Below are 24,826 nucleotides of genomic sequence, written 5' to 3'. Positions count from 1 at the left end.
GAACTAAAAAAAACAAAAATTGGTTAAATTTGTACAGCAAATGACCAATAACATTGGACTCAATAATTCAGATGAGATCTGGGGGCGTTTCACAAAGCTTTTTTTCAATGACAAATAACAACAAAACAGTGACAAATCTGCTGATAACCAATCAGAAGCAAGGATTTCAGTAGCTTATAACACAAATTGTCATTTGTCACTGATGACATGTTTTGTGAAACACCCCCTGATGGAAAGCTTTTTTTCTCATCAGGTTCAATCGGGTCAAGTTTAAATAATGAAATATTAACCATCTCATTATTCGTTTCATTGTGGTACTTCCTCGTGTATTCTCATGTGGTTACTGAATTTTTAATCAGGATTCCGAAATGGGTCAGCAAAGGACACAAGCAAGAAACACCCATCTCTTTTAATCTAAACTATCATTATCCGGTATAATAAATCATACAAAATCATGTCATTTTTTTCTTTATAAGAAAACCCCCATCGTGTGACAGAATGAAGCCCAATTTATTACCAAAGTTATAACCATATTAATGAGCATAATATACATCCTTTGAAGAATGAGATAATACATACGAAACCGGATTCTAAAAATTAAAGATAAACTTTAGTACTGGTAATGCGATTGCATTGTGAAAGAAAAGGTGTGGAAAGGATCAGAAACAGTTGATCATGTAGCATGTAAGTATTGGTGCGCACTGCAAGGTTCTGGAGTCATCAAAATCATAATAAATTTGACCGAGTCTTGGTAAAGTAACAAGCACATACACAGAAAGCTATGTATGGGACAACACGCATGGTGTCGGGGTTGGTACTACCTTGATTCCTTGTCTTTCTATGCTCATTACTCAGCCAGTATACATTTTCTTCCAAAATTGTTTGGCACATGTCATTTATTTGTAATCTTGAACATTCAGTGTAAGTTTCGTTTGATTCTGTGAGAAATAATTTTCTTTTTTTTACCAGTACTCAACCTTCTCTTTAATTATGAGAGCATAATATAAATTATTTCAGGAAAAAGAGTATTTTACCAATGGAAAGCTTGATAAATTAGTTGTCGAAAAGAATAACTGCATATTAAAATATGGCTTATCATTTGAGTGTATGCATGGGCGGAAATAGCAAAAGAAAAAAAAATAGATAGGCGGGATAAGCCCCAGCTTCCGTGCGAATTTTAGTATATTTGAAAATTAATAATTGGAAATTGCATGACTATCATGTGAATGTTTTGAACCATATTAAAGTCAGGCAATGGCTCGATTGGAAGCAAAATATATTCGCCGCGCCACCTTCTTCTAATTGGGTATTAATGGAGGGACAACTATTCACCGGTTAGCGGGAAAGATAATTGAATTTTATTATTCATAGCTGGCAGAATTAATTTCTACCATCAGTTCTGATGGGTGCGCCTTGGGAATTGCCCTAGTGTTTAGGTCATGTACATTGTTGTTACAATATCATCATCCATGCTTTATCTCTCGTTCCGTATTTAGGATGTGTCGTGTGTTTCCTATTTTTTCCCCGGTGATGCCACTTCATATTAACGTAGTGTAGAAATTTCGCGGCAAAGGGGTGATTTTCGGAGATCTTTGCAGATTTGAAAAAGCGCATTTTTGTTGTTTGTGTAGTTATTGTAGTTTTAAAGAGCAATACATTTCATGGAAACGGTCACGCATATGAAAAACAAACCTGCCACTCGTATAACATCAAAGTAAATTCCGCGGAAATGTGGTATTCTTTCAGTCTTTATACATTTCGTACTCAATACGAAACAAGGTGTAATTTTAGAGGACATTATTTTTCTACTCGTTTTTAAGGCAATAATGGTTCTTCTGTTGTCGGAAATGTTCTTCGAAGTCTCAAAAGATGTGGCCATTTTCGACATAGCTGGCAGAATTAATTTCTACCAAGAATTCTGGTGAATGCACCTAGGGAATTGCTTTAGTATTGGGGTCATGTATGCACTGTTGTCACAATATCATCAGCCATGATTCATAATTATCTCTCATCGCTTATCTAGAAATGCCCTTTTTGTTTACTATTTCTTCTCACTTCTTTTTGTGCTGTGTGTTGTTTGAGTAAGTTGTCATTGCACAGCCACGACAAAGAGTGTAAATATTATTTCAATTGTATAATTTTAATTGTAATTTTCATTTGTAGTCGAGGTTAGTCCTTGACAAATCATTTTTGATTTTTGACTTCCTCTTCCACATTTGCTGATTTGTTTCTGTTTAAATCATACATTGCTCCAACTGGAGTCATTCTATATATATTGTACATGTTCTATTATTGTATTGTATGTATGTATTTCATTTTATGTAGCTCCCTATGTTTTGCATTTGTGGAGAAATAAATTGAACTATTAAGAACATTTATATCTCTGTATACATGTGTATTATCAGACCTACTAGTCAGAAAACAGGGGTGAAACATCCCTCAAGTCTCCACCACTTACGCCTCCCCCACCGTCCCTCCCCGCCCTCCCGCCCCTCCCCTTCTCCTCCCTTCTCCTCAACCCCCTATCTCCCCTCCCCTTCCTTCCCCTTCCCCTTCCCCCTCTTCTTCCTAGCCCTGTCATGAAGACTGAATGACGCCCCTGGATTAGTATACTCACATTTAACGATGACAGTAAAAATCTCCTGTTTTCTGCAACTCCCCACTCTGGCTTGACACGTGTAATTTAGTGGATCATTTCTGTGCGCGGAGAGAATCGTTAGGTTCGAGCTTTTTGTTAAAGCAGGGCTAACTTTCTGGTAATCGAGCGAATATTTTTCCGATATGGTTATAGGCTCCTCGTTTGCATATAAGGTAGTAACGCCGGCTAGAGAGAGAGATATAGAGAGAGAGAGAGATTGAAAAAGGGTGAGATGGAGAAAGAACAAATGAGGTAAAATGAAAACTGCAGTTTGATGTATGATGTATCATCTAAATGAAAATCTTAGCAGCACTTTCTTTTATGCACACACACACACACACACACACACACACACACAAAAGACAAAAGAAAACATAAAGATAAAAATAGCTGATGTCAATTAAATTTTCTAACTTCGTTCTCAATTCTATATTATATGCGTGAATATGTTCATTTTTTGTCAGCATAGACGAATTTTCTTTTCGTTAATACCTAGCAAAAAGCAAAAGCAGTATCAATGGATTAATGCCTGGCCAAAGGACCTTAGTGCCGGGAGGGGATTCGAACCTTTAACCCTGGGATTGAGAGTCAAGTGGATGAAGCACTATTTAACGACACCTCCACAATCATGAAGTTGTAATAGTTGTGCATCCTAATAACTAAATTTGTCATACCCTTAACAAGGATTTGCAATCTGTTAAGTATGTTAACAATTAATAGTATGTCCAGATTTATGTTTCTGATAATATGACATATTAAAGTTTGAATCTAAAAGTATTAAACAAAGGCCCCAATTCAACCAGTCCACCTTTCTTGATTTACGAAAAACAACAAAAACAAAAAACATCAAATTTACAAAGGATATGAATGATTTAGTTGTGAACTGTATAGAACAAATAATTCTATCTGGATAATCATCCGTCACGATAATATACAAATAATAATAAAAACAATTGAGGAAAAAAAATCCTTCAGAGTTCACTTCTTCACTATACTAAAGAAGTGCATTCTCGGGGATTTTTATTTCAAATGATTTTAGTATTTATATATATATATATATATATATATATATATATAGGATTGTACTGTGGAAAACTTAGTTATGCAGACTCAATTACAAATCAACTTACCATACCAATAGACGTTGGAGCTGGTGCTGATGTTTTTATAGATACACGGTAAAGTGATTGGAGTTCCTTCGGCTACACTTAAGACTTGGTGTTTAGGCTCTGCACCTGAAATTTCAAAAAAGAAGGCAGATGGGTAACACCAGTGTTCAAGATCTATACCCAATAGAATAAGGCTAAGGCATATGAACAACGGGCCTCAACTTCAAGACGTCATATAAGGCCAAGGCTTTGCATCAACGCACCACAAAACCGAAACTAAACATGGGATTTATCTCAACCTAGCATTCATGTCCCTTTCTTACCTTCTGAACCTTCTGAATTTGGAGTCAGCAGGGTGGTATTCCGCATGACGCTAACTTGTACTGGGGGGTGCAGGTGGACCACTACACCGGGGTTCCCCCCTACTCTTATACAAATAGTGCAGTGGGTTCTTAACGTGCAAAGGTAGTGACTCTTCTCTACACGGGGCCTCCATTTAACGTCCTATCCGAGGGATATGATTATGATTGATTAAGTGATAGATTGTATCATCAACAATAACAATATCATGTCTTCAAATTGTCGTTAACGTTATGCAAAGAATATTTCAGAAACGAAAAAAAAAGCCTATCATTAACCACAATTTTGTACGATATACTTAGTGGGATATATTGATAAAATTGCTACCATAATGATGATGCTCAATAATTTTGCTTGAGAATTTTTTCTCCAGATTTCTTCAAGGAATTGTATAAAACTTTGTCGTCAATATGCATACACAGAATGCTGTCCAATCTAACAGAATTTTGCACAAACAAGTCAGGTTAATATTGCATAAATTCTTCTTTTGAAATATTTTGGATCATTTTTTTTTTTATTATAGATGCTCTAAATAACAAAAGGAAGAAGAATTTACTTACACATGAACCTAGCTGCTGCGAGATTCAGATGAAAACATACATGAGCGACCAAGATGTACAGAGACACAGCCATGGCAGCCATCGTCCTGCAAACTGGGAAGCAAATATTTTATTGCAAATGTAAAGCAAATAAGAACGTTCATAATACGTGAAATGTTTTAGATTAGTATCAATTTTGGCTTTATAAAAGACAAGCATAAATGATTATTAAAGCTTTCCAAATATAAATAATTGTATTAAAATGGTCAAATAAGAAAACTACATAAAGAAGAAATGTACACAAATGTAATGACATCACCCTAGTAAAAATCAACTAGTCGAAAAATTGTTAGAGAAAAAACTGCACGACAGAAAATATGTTTTTTGACTATTTCAACTCAAAAATATAATTTTCATCTATTCTTGTAATCCATAGCCTAAAAATGCGTTTTTCATCTTCTTTTCATTAAAAAATAGTTTATTTTTCTAGCAAATACCATAAAAAGATAGATGGAATAGCAACAAAATTGTTAAAATGTGGAAAAGACCAGTATAGGCACATGCTGTTACAATAAGTAGGAACACATTTCATGAGAAAGCTCAAAATATGTATATAATTTATATACAAAATATAAAAGAAATTATAGTTTGTTATATAGAACAATACTTACCGAGTGTGATTCCACAGTTGACTAATATTTCAATATCACTCGCTTCTCTTTCTGTATCAGTATTCGAAGATGACCATCCAAAAAGTTAATTGAATCCCACAATCAACCGGGGTATTCCTCGAAAGTGATACAGCACAATATCGGATACAAGTTGTTACCAATGTTGCTCAATAGGTGTTTAAAGCGTCAAGAATCCGCCACGTATAAGGCAAAGCGAAGCGCGAAAGCAGAAACACATTATTGTCGCCTGCATGAGGAAGATAGATGCAATTATTTCCGCCACCGTAAGTTCAAGCCTTGACGATGGGCCGTGAAATATGCTACTTAATCTCCAGGAACTACAGTAGCAATTGCTTATTACAGAAATTCGGAGGCGCGCGCCCCAGCCTTAAGATGCACTAAAGATGCACTAAAACCAAGGGATGAGATGAGAATAGATTATCTGAACTTCACAGGTGGCTGATGATGCGCGCTCTGACAATTCATAATGGCGTATATTATGCAACAATATTGTTTAGCGTAGCATCGCAGCCCTCAACAGTGGCATATAAACTATAGCTACGATCAGAACACGGGGCAAGGGTACTGGGGCATACCCCCCCCCCCCCCGACAATAGAAAAGCAAAAGGGGAGGGAGGGGCTGAGAAATAAAACAGAAAGGAACAAAGGGGGAAACAACTTGAAAAAAAGAAGAAAAAAAGTCCCCATCTCAAACTCTTCCTTGAGGCTTTGTTCTCTATCATCATCCACTAAGTAAGACGACCCCCCCCCCCTCCCCTCCCCCACCAAACACACACTATTTTGTGTCGGGAACCACGCTTAATGCCACTTGACCTATTATTAAACATACAACATTCACAGCTTCATACACTGCGTCCGATTTTTAATAACTTCGTTAACTTTAAGAATAAACAAAATTCACATCCACCACCTCATAGCAGTAACGCTGTTCTACTTTTCGCGCGCTATTGGAATGCATGGCGCGAAATCATTATAGGAACAAAATATCTGCCAGATTAAATGTGTCGTGAGCGGAGACTAGGGTGTCTCCAAAGACAGATGAAATATTCATTGCTATTCATGTTACATGACGAGATCGGGGCCGAGGAGATAGTACATTACTATTAATTGGCAAATTCTATAAGGTACGTGCCAGTAACACTCTCTACCGGCAACGTGTCTTACACTCGCTTATTAAAGGGACTTGGTAACATATTGTTCAGATAAGACTGAGAGAAATGGTGCTAAGGTATCGGACTTCAATGCTGCATGGATGTACAATTAAAGATAATCTGAAAATTCGTGTGAAAACAGACTATTATTAACGATAAAAATTGGGAAAAACTGATCTGATCGAATCCTTAATTCTCCCAAGTCCCAACGAGATATTATTACAATTTAATTACATTTCAGGTGAATTCAAAAATGGTTGGGAGAATAACTGTAAGAGGGTGTCGCACAGTGACACCTTCAAAGGAAACCCTAAATAATTTTTTCAGGATTTGTTGCATGTAAGAGGGATAATACAGTAGAAGGAATAAAATAAGAAACATTTCACACAAAAATTACGCAATTTTTTCATCATCCTTCAACAATGTTACCGAGTCACTATAACGGGGGAAACTAACCTTGGACCCCTTTTTTCATTCTCTCTCTCTCTCTCTCTCTCTCTCTATTTCTCTCTCTTGTCTGAATTTCAAATGGGAGGGGATAGGTGCTAGGGACGAAAAGTGAGATATCAAACATATCTATTCTATATCACGACTAAATAAAAAAAATGCATAACAGAATTATAGCAAAGGCTTTTGATAATCAGACTAAAACAATTTCAATAGCCTTGTTTGAAAAGTGCGCACTTTACAATGAGGCATAAAGAATAATCCACACATGATTCTATTGCACGTCAAAAACAACTTTCAATTACATTGTAATACATGAATATTATTAGCCCAGTATATTTATACTATGTTACCATGCAGGCGCGTACGCAGGGGGGGGGGGGGGTGAACTCCTCCTTTGGTATTTTTATGTGTGTATTTTGGAGAACCCCCCCCCCCCCCCTTGGTTTGGTTTGGTTGTTGGTTTTTTTTTATTATTAAAAAAAAAAAAATTATGCCAATTGCTGACCTAAAAAAGGTGACCTTATCCCCCCCCCCCCCCCACGAAGAAAAATGTCAAATTTTCAAATTTCCGTGTACAGTGCTTGTAACTTTACGAAGACTGGGCCAAATTTCTTATCATTTTGACGATTCCAGAACCTTGCAGTACACACCAATACTTATATGCTAGATGATCAACCTTTTCTGATCGATTCCACAATGTTTTTTTCACAATGCAATCGCATGACCAGAACTGGTCTTTATCTTTAAGGTTGACCCTTTTTTGATAGTAAAATTTGTCCCATTTGTAGGCCAAAGAAATAAAAATGAAAAGGTTAAATTCCAACGACATTTGAAAGATAATACTAATTTAGAACTTCCCTAAAAAAAAAGGAGTTTGAAAATGTCTTTAAGTGGGAAAATAACGACTATTGGTTGTCGAATCGACTCTAGAGCTATAGAGCCAGTAAGTAATAGTCTGATTTTCAGACCATTGTACCGAATGGTCGTACGTTTTATGCTGCGCAAAGATTCAGTCAGTTTAATTTTGGCCATTACAAAAAGTGGGTTATTGATGTAGACAAATCCTTTACAGCTCATTGTATGTATGTTATTACCAAAGAAGAAAAAAGGCCAGTAGTGACTCAATAGTGTCTGACAGTGAAGTCTATCAAGTAAACGGGTTTCCCTGCATAATTTAAATATTAGGACACTGCTAACGTTAAAATTTCACAGATAGGACATCATGACATATTCATAATTCCTGCAAAGTTCTACAGAATATGATGTTGGCTGCAAAAGGGACATAGTATCCTTAAAGGAAATCTAACCCCAAGAATAAGGCCTAAAATAAAAACTTGTTGTATTGCCCTTTGCGACCGACCCAAAAATCTGAAAATCTACGGCCGGCATTTTAAAAAAGCTTTTTTTTTAAACCGTTTTTTTTTTTTTTTTTTTTTTTTTTTTAATTAATGAATACAAAAATATGTATTTTTTTTTTTTTAGATGGGATATAAATGCATAAAATCAAATTGTTCCAAAATTCTCACTTGTGCACACAATGGATGATTATGAGGGGAAAAGATATCAATGGACATCAATGGATCAAAGCATTAAAAACTGAGAAATATCAGCCAAAAGAGGGCGGGAAAAAAAAAAAGAAACAAAAAAACATTAAAATCTGAAAAATATCGGCCCAAAGAGGGCGACAAAAAAAAGTTAAAAAAAAAAAAAAAATCCGACCGACCGACCCATGTTTTGGCACCCAAAGGCATTTTAGGCCTAAATGTAGGTATTCTGAAAAAAACGAGATGAATTCCTGCCTTTTGATATACAATGAATCTTACGAACGTGTACAAGAGATATATAAATAAAGATTAATGCCTTTTATTTAGCATGACATGGGCGCAGCCATTTTCTTGAAAAAGTTATGTACCAAGCGGAGATGTACATGTTGCGGCAAGCTAAGACTTTCATAACAAAAGTTTTACTTTTCAATAAAGGAAAATCACAACTGAGAAGGAAAAAACTACATTTGGTGAAAATGTATAATAGGGTAACATTACAAATTGTAACTCTAATTATTTTTAAAATTACATAAACATAGCGTTTGAAAAATCTATTCATTTTATGCGACACCTACGCCCTCGAGATCAGCACCAACTTATTTATGCAATTTGCATAGCAGGTGAATGAAATGCTTTGACAACAACACTTGGGAAGGAAGCATCCATAAATTTAGTAGGCCTACGTCATGCAATCAAGAAAATGGCGATGCCCATGTCTTGCTGAGAAACTTATTTTATTCTTGCTTCATGCCTTTCTCATACACTTTGGTGGGAGATCTTGAAGATTGATGGGCAAGAATGATCTCTCAGAACAATTACAGTTCTCCTTTAAACAGTCACGAAAAAAGCTAATCAGACCCGGGAAAATTGTAATATGATACAAAATGGGACAGGCACCGACTAATTTTCCCATTTGAGATTCTCATATTTTACCAACCAAATAATGCATTATTAGCTTATTGTTAGTCCCATTTCTGCCAGTCGTCTATAATATAAGCCCGTTTTTCGCAAATGAACTCGTTAAAAAGACTCGAGTGCATTATCTCTAATCAGCAGGGCCGTAGCCAGAGTGTGATGTGGGGGGGGGGGGGGGGAAGGCACATACATGTAATTGATCGACGTCCTGGGAGGGGTCTAAAAAAGTTCAACCAATCTTGGAAAAAAATTTGAGGGGCACGTGCCCCCCCCCCCCGACCCGTGGCTATGTGCCTGCTAATCAGCCGTAGGGCATTATCTAGAGCTAACCTGCGTATCGGTGAGGTGCAAGCTTCGATTTAAGGTATATTTAATTCAATTCAATTTTTTTCAATTCAATTTCGGTTTTTATTAATATCAATATAATGTACAATGCAGTATTCCAGTGACCAATAATGCAATGTTTACATAAAATGGGCATACAAACAGGAATAATCATATAAATGTATAATAAAAATGATGAAAGATAAAGTTAAAATTATTGTTCATACCTAAAGTTATATACATATATAAATAAATGATAATAGATGGATGATAATAAATGTTGAACCAGTTATTGCAAGTACAAATAATCTTTAAATTAAACAATTATTAAATATATATATATATATAGAGAGAGAGAGAGAGAGAGAGAGAGAGAGAGAGAGAGAGTGAGGAGAGAGAGAGAGAGAGAGGGAGAGAGAGAGAGAGAGGAAATTATTATATTGCAATTGTTAACATGAGATCCATAGACTGAAAAAATATACATGCAGGTGTATCTGTTGTGTGACAGGTAAGGTCAAATTATGTTGAATAGAATTATTACATTAAGAATATATCATTAAAGCATTTCATATAAAATTAAAAGTGATGTATAGTGCCCATGAGCATACACAAATTCTCATAATTGTTGAGTTTCCACATTCAATTTTAAATTGGAGTTGAGTTACAATTATGTTATTGCAGCAGAATTATACGCGGTGGTTTAAGAACAACTTTATAAGAAAAATGAAGAGCACTCAATAAATGTGCACGGAATTTTGAATTTCGGATCGATCTTGAGTTCAATTAAACAAAGTAACACAACAATAACTCCAATATTATTAAAAAAAGAGAAGAAAAACAAGTATGACACATTACTATAGATGATCTACAACTGAGCATTGACCAGTTTGACAAGTGCGGGGACACTTGATTTTCTATATCGTTCAGTTCTTGCATAAGGAATGTGTAGGTGGTTAGAATTCCTAAGTCCACCTCGCGAGAGATGCTGTCGTTCAGCCGGAAGCAAATCACGGTGTCGCGAGGAGACAAGGATTGATTTGGCAAAGTTGGTAAGTAAGTCACTCCTTCGCCTGGCAAGGGAGGGAATGCCGAAGCTGCTCAGGAGTTCCTCATAGTGCTGGTTGATCAGGGTATGATATCATCCTGAGTGATCGACGCTGTACCCGCTCTATGCTATCTGACTGCTGTGATATGATTATATTATTAATATAATGCATTTTTAGAATACATGACAATTTAGAGAGAGGGAGAGGGCGGGGATAGGGAGAGAGAAGGAAAAGGGGCATTTACAAAATAACCTTCATCTTCTTTTCTTCCTCTTTCTCTTCCTCCTCGTCCTCCTTCTTCTTTTCCTTCTTCTTCTTCTTCTTCTTCTTCTTCTCCTTCTCCTTCTTCTTCTTCTTCTTCTTCTTCTTCTTCTTCTTCTTCTTCTTCTTCTTCTTCTTCTTCTTCTTCTTCTTCTTCTTCTTCTTCTTCTTCTTCTTCTTCTTCTTCTTCTTCTTCTTCTTCTTCTTCTTCTTCTTCTTCTTCTTCTTCTTCTTCTTCTTCTTCTTTCTCTTCTTTTACCGATCGTTCCTATTCTTCTCCTTTTTTTTCTTTTTCGATTTTCGATTTTAGGGTACATCAGCCGGAACGTGGGTAAAGATTTTGGCTGAGGATCGAGATCGCCAGTACATGTAAGAGTCCAATTTCATTACTTTTTATGAATAAACGTATGATTGTATTAATAATGTATCGTATGCAAATGCTATGGCATATTATGCATGCAGTGTTCTGTAGATTATGTGAGTAGTGCAATGAAAATCAGCAAACTAAAGCCTTTTGTGTCCCATCTATTGAAAATTGGGTCAGTGTAGCTTAGTGAACGTTTCATGCCGAGACTCCCTCGCCGCGCCGGTCGGTCAGGCGGCCGACCGGCTTGTAACTTGCTCTCGACTTCTTGTACGTCGATACCCAGCAGGATCCATAAGTAAAGATGGAATACTGATGAATTGCACTTGGGTGCTCATTTACAGTGTATGCTTGTAGATCTAGATCTAGGTCTGCTTGTTAATGTTGATTGCTGGTGCTAAATTCTAAGTTGTTGGCATGTTTCAACTTTCATGTTGATTGTTGGCGGCATTGCGTTTTCATTCCTTCAATTTAGAGTTTTCGGCCGATTGGTTGGATGCATGGTAAAATCCCTTTCCAATACATCGCATAATATCATATCACATATCCCACACATACCATACCATGCCAGAGTCACTGAAGAACCACATTTGCAATGAAAAATATATCCTAAAATATCACATTTTAGCGATGTAATCGGCGGTCCCGCTACCCGAATCTGAAAAATTGAGTATCTTACGCGTGTCTGTAAGAAATTTGGGTACCATAAAATGAGTTTTATTTCATGCATTTTTCAGATTAATAGCCCGATTTTGTGCTAGTCGCAAGCTCAAAAGTATCTCACCGCATGTATTAATTAAATCAATGCAGCCGGACACCGCAACGCACACACGATATCTCTGTCTAATTCAGATTCCAATATCCGATCACCGCAGTACTAGTTTTCGGCATGGCGAGCTCCGGGGAGCTCCGTCGTGGGATACCTGCTCCGCCCGCTAGTACTATAGATCAGCGCGGAAATGCATGGGGCGAGCGCGCTTCCTATTGACTTTGTACATGCGGCCGAAAACTGGTTTGCTATGCCGATAACTGACTCCGAAACAGTGAAAATTGAAATGAATATTGTCATGGCAATTCGTGATTTTTTTCTGGGATTCTTTAAAAAAAAAAAAAAATAATATTTGCTTCATGATTTGAACAAGAAATGATAATAAATAGGAAGTAAAGGGTCCAAAAAATAGGATTTTGTCTTAAGTGGCCGAAAACCCCCTCCTTTACTGTACTTTACTTTTTAAAATACTGAAACTAAATAAAGCCTAGGCACTGCCATGGTGAGCAGCCACTTCTTAACTTGAAATGTGGCTGCAATGTTCAAGCCAAGTTTTTTAAAATTGGATTCCATTTTAAAACTTAAGACAGAATCAAACTTTAGAACTCTTTTATTCCAGTTATTTTCCCTTTTAACTAAAATCATGGAAGTCCATTTTGACTGTTAAGATTGAACAAAAGAAAGATCTTGAAAAATTAGGGTCAAGGAGTTGCTGTTTCAGTATCAATTTTCATTTTTAAAGAAAAACAGATGAACAGAGGACTGTATCAGGATGTTAAAATGTACCTTTATTCTTTAACGGACTTCTTTAACGGACAAAGTTAAAGGTACTATGTCCCTTTTGCAGCCAACCTCAAATTCTGTAGAACTTTGCAGGAATTATGAATATGTCATGTATGTCCTATCTGTGAAATTTAAACGTTAGCAGTGTCCTCATATTCAAATTATGCAAGGAAACCCGTTTACTTGCTAGACTTCACTGTCAGACACTATTGAGTGACTGACTGGCTTTTTTCTTCTTTGGTAATAACATACATGAAAATAGTTGTAAAGGGTACATGAGCATTTGTCTACATCAATAACCCACTACTTGTGATGGCCAAGATTAAAGTATTAAACTGATTGAATCTTTGCGCAGCATAAAACGTATGACCATTCGATTTATTGTCTGAAAATCAAGACTATTACTTTTGGGCTCTATAGCCCTAAAGTCGATTTGACAACTAATAGTCATTATTTTCCCACTTGAAGACATTTTCAAGCCCCGCCTTTTTTAGGGAAATTCTAAATAAGTATTATCTTTCAAATGCAGTTGGAATTTAAATTTTTCATTTTTTTGGCCTGCAAATGGGACATAGTACCTTTAAAACAACACAAAACAGAAAATTAAAAATGGATTTATTAGATCTTGAATTTACTCACAATTTACTGTACAGTGTAGGCTGGTCTGGTTTTCTAAAGAGAAGTTTTGACCTTAATTATTGCTTGATTTTTCTTTGCAGCGCTACTGTACATCACACCATGCCATCCAGCATGACCACTAGGCTTTTTCTCAAGTCTAGCAGCCTAGCTGGTAGTAGACTCCTGACAGGTCCCCTCATCCTTCCAGGCCAGAAATGGATTCTTGTGCGGGGTTATCGGCCGGAGAAGAAAAGGCAGATCCGTGAGAGGGGCAAGGAGCAGAGGAAGACGACAGCGAGAAAGATTTATGAGACGTTAGATCTACCAAGCCCCTACAACATACCAACAAAGTAAGTCTCAAGGAACAATGAGACATGTTCTGCATCGGAATGACATGTTAACCTGCAGGCTCCTGTTCAGGGAGAAACTAGCAGAGATTGGATTATTATGATTAGATTTCCTTCATGCTCAATTGTGAACCATTTAATTATCTCAGTGCAGGATGATGCTATATCTTCTAAAAAATATTTCTTCTTCTTACGTTTCATCATCTGTGCTCAAATGTTCTGCCAGGCTCTTGCACACTGAAGAGCCTTCTCATTAGCTGCCACTAGGTCTTCCAGGCAGCATTGGTCATCTAGGAGTGGGCATCTTAATAAGTGCGGACTTAGATTGCATGGATGTTCCACACTTGCAGTCGGTGTCTGTGTCATCAGTGTATCCCCATTTATGCATGTTGTATTAGTTCCCCTTTAAAAAAAAGATTACTATTTCCTTTCCTTATATTCAGGATGAAGGTAGCAGACTGTCATCCCAGGTATTTGAGTCGTATTTCTTTGATTGAATTTGACCAATGCTACCATGATGAGAAAACACATAACACTTACAAGGGGTAATCCATTGGATCCCTTTAAAACCTATTTAAAATAATCTTTAGTCTGTCAAAAAGGCATTTATTTTCATCCTTTCCAGGGAGAATATAGCAGACTATCATCCTCGATTACTGAATCGTGTTGCTGTAAATAAAGACAACTTACACTACCACGATAATATATATACTTTTTGACAGGGTGAGGTATTGATTCGACCTGTTAAAACATATTTAAGAGGCACTTTATATCAAAGTGTAACAGTCTTCAATGGGATAAGAAACATTTTCTTTCATCCTTTCCAGGGAGAAGATAGCAGACTTCCATCCCAGGTACATGAACCGTGTTCACATGAACGAGGACAACCCTCACTACCACGAGGAGAAGACCTACATCTTCAACCATCGGTGTCGGCTAGAGGAAGGTGTGAACCAGGCCCTGTGGCTGACCAAGAGCAAACTCATGGGAGAGGGACAGGTATAAAATGAGTGGTGAATTCCCATTTGGTCTACAACGTGTTCGTCTAATACCCAATTAGTCTATTCCCACATGACCTTTTTATGCTTATGCCCGTTCTGTATCTACGATAGACCAGTTCGTAATTAGCTTTGACCCACCAATATCCACAGATCTTATACACATGGAGACATCCTACTTCGTGTATTTTAGAATAAGTGATGAAGGTGCTTCACGAATACAATTTGTGAGAAGACTTTCACCTGTGTATCAGGGAATGAGCCATCGATGACTATCAATTATTATAAGATGATGACATGGATCCTAATCAAATGATTGGTTGAGAGCGTACACGTCACCAGGCATTTATTTTGCCTAATGCGTCATTTGGAGAATGACCGGTCATTAGTAAAATCATGTTATAAAACATCATTTTATAAAACAAATAAAAAATAATCTTCTAAAACAAATAATACACATCATTTTGTTCGGGCATTAGTAAAATTACCAACACTCAGTACCTTCAAAACAGTCCAAATAACCTGGGCTATCGCCTCTGGCGTGTTAAACTGTTCCAAATGTACCTTGTATGGGTAATTCTTTCTAATGCCTTCATTGCTGCGTGAAGAAACAGTCAATGAAAAGTCGTAGTAGGGTTGACTTGCTAATTTATTCTATGTCAACTAATTCCATCACACTTGCTCCGTGAAAACTGTATGAACAAAACATGATAAAGAAAAAGAACAGATTATAAGTAATTGTTCATACAGGCATTTTCGAATACATGTGTATAAATAATATCATCAGTTCGCCTATTAAATGCAGTGATTAATAACAAATGAATTTCTTCTCTTTGTCTCTTATCATTTGTGTATATGCAATTATCTATAAACAATACCTTCACTCAAGTCACGTGACCAATATTCGTGGTAGATAGTTTGAATCACAAAGACTTATTAGCATAACGCATATCAATGACTGCGTCCTTCTTATAGCGGACACGTCATTCGTATCGTTAATATCGTATACCTATTTACGTGCATACAATTAACATTGCCTTACGTAGCACCCTAGCTTACACTCTATATCGTATATATCGTATACCTGTTTTACGTGCATCTAATTTGCATATATATAACGTCCCCTACAGCCGTATACGGTATCATACGTGTCCGTGCATACACTAATACTACACACACCATTCATTATCACTTAAGCATATTAGATTACATTCATATCATCATTTCTCATTATTTATACTATTTATACTCGTTATACATTAATATATCGAATTAACGAACCTTCTTGCCTCCTTATTGTTGCAAACGGGTTGGCTTCGTATCAATAACAGGTGTAATTTAGGACAAGATTTCGGTGCGAACATCCAATTCGTTGCTACTGCTATGTCGGAATTAGGAAAGCGTAGATGGCGCTATTTCAGCCCATGACGTAAGTCAGAATACTCCTTTTTGTCAGATAAACTAACTCTCATAAACGATCACATTAACATGGCTCCTTTAAATTAATAATTAATTTACCCCTTTTTAGCTTCATAGAAATGACTTGGATTATTTGTTCCTTATCAACATTAATAGTTCAAAATATATCAATATATGTATACATATAGATCTACATCTCAAAATTTCAATTTCTACTTATCTTGAAACGTACATGATCAATTGCGCATGCAGGAAAACAAATCTTTATTCAAGATTTACAGTTCAAATTGTATCGTGAGATTACTTCATCTCTAGTACAGAGCTTGTACCAAGTATCTTATTACAGCATCTGAGTTAAATTAAATTTAACCGCGAGTCTCAAACACTCAGACCTTGCAACTCACCATTTATGACTAGCAATTAGCTGTATTTGCAAGTACTGGATTTAGAAATCGAGAAAATAACCTGGATCAACTCTCAGTTCAAATACTCTGCATGAATTTACGTTGCAAAAGGGGGGTTTCAATTCAGGTTCACATCTAATGCTCATTCATGTATACAATACATACAAGCATAATGATGAAATTGAACTGAAATACCCTTTAAATACATTCTTATAAGTGCAATCACATTGTAATTTTTTGCAAGGTAATTAATGCGATAAAATGAGGTATATCAACTTAATTTCCGTTTTCTACAAATATAGTTGTCATATGCTCGATCTTCCAATTTGATAAGATTACATTTTTTCAAACAGAGAACAAAAAACAAACAGCAATAAAGGTCATTACAGCTCATTCGGAAATGTCGTCAATCCACAAAAAGAGTTCTTGTTGTTGTTCAATCAGATCAATTAGTTCAAGAGTTTACTCAGTTCAATTAGACTTCATTTCAGCTGATGTGCGTCTGTAGTTACAGTTCCAGCATAGTCTTTGTTACAGACCAATTACAGATATTCTTGGTTCTAAAACTTCAATTAGATTATTTGACTAGTCTTATTCTAGACTTTCAGATTTTGCGGGTAATTCGAATTTTGGATAGTCTTATGTTCAGACTTCTATATTTACTTAAATCTATCAAAACCTATTTGTGAGGGATATTAATTACCTTACAGTATTCAAGGCTCCTTGGTCGGGAATCCGTCCTGGTCTTCACGCGGAAGCAGCAAAACCAGTTTGTGTATCGGACGCTCTAGTTCTTTCACAGGTCCTTTACGCTTACCGCTGTCGTCAAGTTCGGAGTCACCCTTTACGAGCTTCACTTTACGAATGAGTCCATCGGTAGAAGGAAAGACCTCGCTTATCCTTGCTAGGGACCATTGATTTCGTGGCAAGTTCTCGTCTTTCATGATGACGATATCCCCAATCTTAGCATCCCGTCGGGGCCGAGTCCATTTCTGGCGTGTCTGTAAGTTCTGGAGAAACTCCTTTCTCCAACGATCCCAGAACTCGTTGATCAGATGTTGTACCCTCCTCCAACGCTTTCTGGAGTACAAATCAGTGTCCTGAAAATTGCCTGGTGGAGGAAGTAAGACTTTCGACTTCATGGTTATGAGATGATTTGGCGTAAGAGGAGCCAAATATGTTGGGTCGTTCAGGTCAGTCACAGTCAGCGGCCTGCTATTGACAATTGCAGCCGCTTCATACATCAGTGTTCTCAGTGATTCATCATTGAGTTGTCTACTCGATTGATACAGCAAAGTTTCAAGCACTCTCCTGGCAGATCTTATCTGGCGCTCCCATACTCCACCCATATGGCTTGCCGCGGGGACGTTGAAAGTGAACTGTACGTAGTCACATCCTTCTTTCATTAGAGTGCCTTTGACATGTTCGTGATTCATTTCTGACCACGCTTTCCTTAACTCTGCTTCTGCGCCAACGAAGTTCGTTCCCCTGTCGCATCTCAGTTGACGTATTGGACCCCTCAGAGCAGCAAAGCGACGATATCCCTGAATGAATGAGTCTGTAGTCAGACTATTGAGTGTCTCAATATGCACGGCTCTCGAAGGCATGCATGTGAAGAGGAGTCCATATCGCTTCATCTCCTTTCTACCTTCCTTTATCACCCATGGGCCAAAGCAGTCGATGCCACAGTAAGTGAAAGGTGCTGCAGGTAACACACGGTCAGACGGTAGATCAGACATCTTCTGTATTTGTGCGGGACTACGTAGCCTATTGCATATGACACATTTTCGTATGAAATTGGCCACTCGATTACTGCTTCCAAGAACCCAAAATCCATTCTCTCTTATCTGGTTCAATGTCATGCCTCTTCCTTGATGAGCAGTCAACTCATGACAGTGACGTATCACAAGGTCCGTTACGTGGCTTCTTTGTGGGAGAATCAGGGGATGCTTTCTGTCATATGAGTCGTCTCCCCTTCGAATTCTTCCTCCAACTCTTAGAATTCCCTTTTTATCCAGGAAAGTGTCAAGTCCATGGAGACGACTTTCTTTCTTTATTTGACGTCTTCTCTGCCTGTCATTCAGATCCTGTTTCCTCTGGATTGACTTCAGGATTTCTATTTCTTCCCCAAAGGCTTCACTCTGGACGTGTCTCAGTATCTCAGTTTCTGCCTGTTGTAGATTCTGCACCGAGACTTTGCCTTGGGAAGTTGAGTCATCATTTGCCTGTCTTGTACGTTTTCTTTGACAACGTTGTTTCAGTCTTGTGATGAACAGCAGACAATAAGCCATCGCCCTCTTTGCTCTATACCATGTCGGGAATCGGTCTAGGCGACTCAGATCAAACTTGGAGTCACCCATTACAGTCGCGTTCACCATAGACTTCTTCACCTCGGGGTCACCTGGTGAAACCTCGAATTCCTCCTGATCATCAGCGCGAGGAACCGTCTCTTCCCATAGAAAATCTGGGCCAGTGAACCAGTTCGAAGTGATGAGTTGGTCAACGGTAAACCCTCTGGAAGCTCCATCTGCTGGATTGTCCTGTGTTCGAACGTGCTTCCACTGCGATGATTCTGAGTGTTGTCTGATCTCACAGATCCTATTTGCTACGAACACATGGAACCGCTTCGATTCATTGTTTATGTATCCAAGTACCACATTGCTGTCTGTCCAGTAGATATGCTCAATGTCCTCCAAGGCTAACTCTCGCTGAAGAAATGTGCTCACCCTAATGGAAACAACGGCAGCTGATAGTTCCAAACGGGGTATTGTTACTGCCTTGAGCGGGGCAATCCTGGACTTTGCCATCACCAGGATACAGTGGACTCTTCCCTCTCCATTCTTAATTCTCATGTATGAGCATTGGCCGTATCCCTCGGAACTAGCATCGGAGAAGTGGTGCATCTGCATGGTCGTAACCTCACCGAAGTCTGCAGGTTTGTAGCATCTCTGTATTGATAGGGAGTCAAGATTATGCAGATCAGTTGTCCATTTCTCCCATCTTTCTCTGAGATGATCTGGCAGGGGGTCGTCCCAATCAGCAGACATCTTACACAGCTCTTGCAGAATCTGCTTACCAGGTAAGACAATCGGGGCTAGTAATCCCATAGGGTCATAGATCGACATCACGGTTGACAGTATTCCGCGCCTGGTTAGAGGTCTGTCATCGAGTGTGACTCTGAATTGGAACGTGTCAGATTCCACACACCATTGCACCCCAAGTGCCTTCTGCAAAGGAAGCTTATCCTGTAGGAGATTAGTCTTGGTAGTGCCCTTTGCTCTATCCTCTTCCGGAACTGTTTCCAGCACTTCTTGGGTGTTTGAGATGAATTTGTGCAAGTGGAGGCCTCCTTTCTTGCACATCTCTCTGGTTCTCGAGATCAGATTCTTGGCCTCTTCTTTGGTAGGAACAGATATTAGCCCATCGTCCACGTAGAAGTTATGATGTACAAAGTTCTTTACATCCTCTCCAAATTCAATAGCATGGTCGCTGGCAATCTGTTTCAAACAAAAGTTTGAGCATCCTGGAGACGACGTCGCCCCAAACAAATGGACAGTCATTCTTAGCTCATGGGGCTGTTGCAGAAAGTCTCCATCCTTCCACCACAAATACCGTAGGTATTTCCTATGATCTTCCTTCACCTTGAATTGGTAGAACATCTCACGTATATCGCAACAAAATGCGATTGGTTCCAGTCTGAACCTGCAAAGTACTCCCACTAGTGTGTTAGTCAGATCTGGTCCAGAAAGAAGCTGCTTGTTGAGAGATTCCTTTCCAAATTCTGCACTGCAATCAAACACAACTCGTAACTTGTTGGGTTGTACTACCCCATGATGGGGAATGTACCATGCTTGGCCGTTCTGCTTGTCATATTCTGGTACACTTTCAGCATATCCTTTCTCCAAGAGAGCATCCATCTTTTCCGAGTATTTCTGATGATACTCAGAGTCTCTTTGAAACTTTCTCTTTAGATGACTCAATCTCCTTTCCGCCATGAATCTGTTGTTGGGAAGGTTGACGACATCTTCTTTAAAGGGAAGAGGAGTCTCGTAATGACCATCATCTGTGATATGGACATTCTCCGACATGATTCTCATAAATCTTGTATCATGTTGCGAAAATGGTACCTCACTTCTGCTCTCTGAGAAATCTCTTTCCATCAGCTTCAGCACAGACGAAGGGCTGATCTCTTCTTTGATTGTAACGTTGTGAGTGAACGTTACTCTCTTCTTGATGGACATGTCTCTTTCAGCTAGTTCAGCGGGTATTTCACGTGCTGTCAAGCGATGACTGTGGCCAACGTGATCATCGGGGTTGTAGTGCTGTTCATCTTGACTTGTAACACCCACTATGCTCCATCCCAAGTCAGTTTTCATTCCAAATGGACCGTCATCGTCTTGGGAGGGAATCACATCTCGAGGAGTCAGAGCTCTTCCACAATCATAGCCGATCAACAATCCTATTTCACAGTGCTTCAGAGGCAGAAGTTGGTCAGCAATTGGAACCAAATGTGGGAAAGAGCGAGCTACTTCAGGAGTGGGGATGTGTTCTCTGTTGGCTGGCATTATGTCTCTAGTGTATGCAGCTGGAAGGTGTATCACCTTTTCACTGTTAAAGGCTCGAGCTGTGAGTCCTTTAATCTTCTCACTTGGAATCCTTTCGTTCTTGGTCGACATTGTAGACAGAAGAAGGTTGACCCTCAGTCCATGAAGTCCTAAGGCATCCTTTGTAGAATTCAATATGAAGGTGGTATCCGATTGAGTATCTAATAGTGCGTATACGAGCCTCTCTTCCTTCATATTCTCATGAGACAGCCAGACTGGCACGATTGCCGCGCTTTTCACATAACTTGTGGCGTTAGAATTAACAAGTGTATGTGAATTTGAAGATTGTATTTCTTCCTGGTTCGATGTCCTTTCCCTTTCTTCTGAAGGTCTTCTGTCAAAGTGTAGTGGCGTAGGATGACGCTTGTTGCACTCTCTGCATGTGCTTCTCACTCGACATTTTTTGGTCAGATGACCTCTCTTGAGACACCCGTAACACAAGCCCTTTTCTCTTATGAACTTCTTCCTCTCGGACATAGGCTGATTGACAAAGGCTTGACAATCCTCAAGGTGATGATGATTTCTACAGAATATACAGAATGATTTCCGTTCTGGCCTCTTTGTCTCATCTTGGATGGAGCTGGTTCTCGTAGTTAACGCTCTCATGGATTTTCCTCTGTCCTGTTTCGGTTTGTCCTCCTTCAGGCTACCAATGGACGTGATTGGGTCACATGCAATGTTACTCTCTTCCTCAATGAATGATGAGAAGGTACCGAATGAAGGAAATGTACCATGTGACCTCCTATGCTCATAGACTCGTCGGCTCCATTTAGTAACAAGCCAATCGGGAAGTTTGGATAGGAGTTTCCTATTCTCACGTTCGTCATCTAACTGTCGGAGGTTGCCGATCTTTTCTATTGCTGTTTGGCATTGTCGTAGGTAATCAGAGAATCTACGCAGTCCTCTGGAATCCTTTGTAGGTATCTTTGGCCAGTTATCCAGTCGGTCACGAAATGCATTCGAAATGATGAATGGATCACCATATCTCTGTTCTAGTTCACTCGTAGCTCGATTGTATGCCATATCATTGTGTATCAGAGAAAATCCTTGCACGAGTTCGAGAGGTGGGCCACGTAGATACTTCTTTAAGTAGAAGAATCGATCCCTTGCAGGAATACCTTGATGTTCCATTAAGATGTCGTAGGCCTGTTTCCAACTAGGGTATTGCAGTGGATCCCCAGAAAAGATATCTGGTTCTGGCAGTGGCAAGCGACCAATCTGTAGCTGAGTCAGCAAATTTAACAAGGGTTCTTTAGTCGGCAATTCTGTAGTCGGAACATCTTCAGTTGGCACATCTTTGGTCGGCACATCTTTAGTCGGCACATCATCCTGGCTTTCAAACGAGCATTCATTCACCCATTTTTGACAGGATGATAGTCTTTTCGATGAAACTTTAGATTTTCTTGACGATTCTTGTTCGAGGAGGTGTTCTTGTACTCCTTTCATCAGCTCTGAGTGTTCTTGTTCGATGTTGTCGAGCCTTTCATGGCTGTCATCGTCGATTCCTGCCAACTCCAATAGAATCTGAAGGTCTTCTTGAGCGGATATGGCGTTGTCCATCACCTGCTGCAGAGCGTCCCTACCTTGTCGAATAACTTTGACATCACTGATGTCGCTCAAGGTAGCTCTTAACTTATTCGACGCTCTACGCCAAGCACTAATGGATCTCTTAAATTCCTTCCCTTTTGTTTCAGCTTGATACTGCAGACCTTTCTCAGTGAGTTTGACTTCTCGCTTTGACCTTGTGTCCACAGCTTCAGCAACAGGGTTTTCCTTCTCCTTGTCCCCCATCATGTCCACTTCCGACATCTTGTACCAAATCACGTAATCTGAATCACGACGTCATCGCAGGTTGCAAGTCGTAGTGAAGTGAAGTTTTCACTGAAGAAACAGTCAATGAAAAGTCGTAGTAGGGTTGACTTGCTAATTTATTCTATGTCAACTAATTCCATCACACTTGCTCCGTGAAAACTGTATGAACAAAACATGATAAAGAAAAAGAACAGATTATAAGTAATTGTTCATACAGGCATTTTCGAATACATGTGTATAAATAATATCATCAGTTCGCCTATTAAATGCAGTGATTAATAACAAATGAATTTCTTCTCTTTGTCTCTTATCATTTGTGTATATGCAATTATCTATAAACAATACCTTCACTCAAGTCACGTGACCAATATTCGTGGTAGATAGTTTGAATCACAAAGACTTATTAGCATAACGCATATCAATGACTGCGTCCTTCTTATAGCGGACACGTCATTCGTATCGTTAATATCGTATACCTATTTACGTGCATACAATTAACATTGCCTTACGTAGCACCCTAGCTTACACTCTATATCGTATATATCGTATACCTGTTTTACGTGCATCTAATTTGAATATATATAACGTCCCCTACAGCCGTATACGGTATCATACGTGTCCGTGCATACACTAATACTACACACACCATTCATTATCACTTAAGCATATTAGATTACATTCATATCATCATTTCTCATTATTTATACTATTTATACTCGTTATACATTAATATATCGAATTAACGAACCTTCTTGCCTCCTTATTGTTGCAAACGGGTTGGCTTCGTATCAATAACAGGTGTAATTTAGGACAAGATTTCGGTGCGAACATCCAATTCGTTGCTACTGCTATGTCGGAATTAGGAAAGCGTAGATGGCGCTATTTCAGCCCATGACGTAAGTCAGAATACTCCTTTTTGTCAGATAAACTAACTCTCATAAACGATCACATTAACACTGCGTATAATTTGTATAATGAACAATGATTACATAACTTTCATGAGCACAAATCCAGAATTTATCTCGATGGGTTTTACAATTTATTAACAAATGACCTTCATCTGCCCATTTTCTTTATTTTTCTAGCTTCCAGAGAGGATACAGGAGCTCGCGTCTCGTCTTGAGATGCCCGATATGGAGGAGAGAGTCTTGAGATCAATCAGGAAATGTCGTCAGTATGACACGCAGAGCAAACTCATCCCAGTCGATAGATACAGGTAGCTATAATGCTTTTTTGAAATTATGCTATTTTTTAACATAATTTTTTTGTCTGGTCATGGAATCTTGTGAAAGAATCTGACTGGAAGTGATTGGCAACGGTTGATTACCGTATTTGCCGGCGATAAGGCCGCAGCGCCGCATAGGCCGCACCCCCGATTTTGAAAAAAGTTTGGAAAAAAAATTTGGAAAAAAAATTACCGCCTTAGACCGCTCGGCCATCCCACACTGATGCCATACCCTGCAGTTTTCTCTGATGTATACATTGAAATGGAATGAAAATGGCGACTTTGCGTGCTGGATGCTTCGCGGCAGCTCCGTTAAACGGGCCCTTTTACTTTTGCAATGCATTGGCATGAACTTAGATCAAGATCTATCGGCAGATGTTGTTTTTGGAAGTTTATTTTCATCTTCATGTCAACAATGCAAGATAAAATTGTCGGTAAGATGTGTGGAAATGTC

General features: G+C 38.6%; 1 protein-coding gene and 2 long non-coding RNA genes across 3 annotated transcripts in view; 1 reads left to right on the top strand and 2 right to left on the bottom strand.

The window, feature by feature from the left end:
* Positions 1-2,623: 2,623 nt before the first annotated feature.
* On the bottom strand, positions 2,624-5,745 carry LOC105442631. The gene is made up of 4 exons (XR_004062899.1): positions 5,318-5,745; positions 4,668-4,760; positions 3,769-3,873; positions 2,624-2,824 (listed from the first exon to the last, which is right to left on the bottom strand). It is a non-coding gene; the product is annotated as an uncharacterized LOC105442631 (long non-coding RNA).
* A 7,897-nt stretch (positions 5,746-13,642) lies between these two features.
* Positions 13,643-24,826, top strand: part of LOC587952 (39S ribosomal protein L37, mitochondrial) — a 30,653-nt gene continuing 19,469 nt past the window's right edge. The window contains exons 1-3 of the mRNA XM_030978099.1: positions 13,643-13,913; positions 14,738-14,909; positions 24,233-24,363. Of these exons, the coding sequence (XP_030833959.1) occupies positions 13,684-13,913; positions 14,738-14,909; positions 24,233-24,363 (533 nt within the window). The 5' untranslated portion in view covers positions 13,643-13,683. The remainder of the gene's footprint in view (positions 13,914-14,737; positions 14,910-24,232; positions 24,364-24,826) is intronic.
* LOC115921062 lies at positions 15,511-17,821 on the bottom strand. The gene is made up of 2 exons (XR_004062720.1): positions 16,190-17,821; positions 15,511-15,600 (listed from the first exon to the last, which is right to left on the bottom strand). It is a non-coding gene; the product is annotated as an uncharacterized LOC115921062 (long non-coding RNA).

Source organism: Strongylocentrotus purpuratus, unplaced genomic scaffold (genome assembly GCF_000002235.5).
Source record: "Strongylocentrotus purpuratus isolate Spur 01 unplaced genomic scaffold, Spur_5.0 spur5_scaffold_1, whole genome shotgun sequence".
Classification (NCBI taxonomy): Eukaryota; Metazoa; Echinodermata; class Echinoidea; order Camarodonta; family Strongylocentrotidae; genus Strongylocentrotus; species Strongylocentrotus purpuratus.
This window is presented reverse-complemented; position numbering and strand designations above follow the sequence as displayed.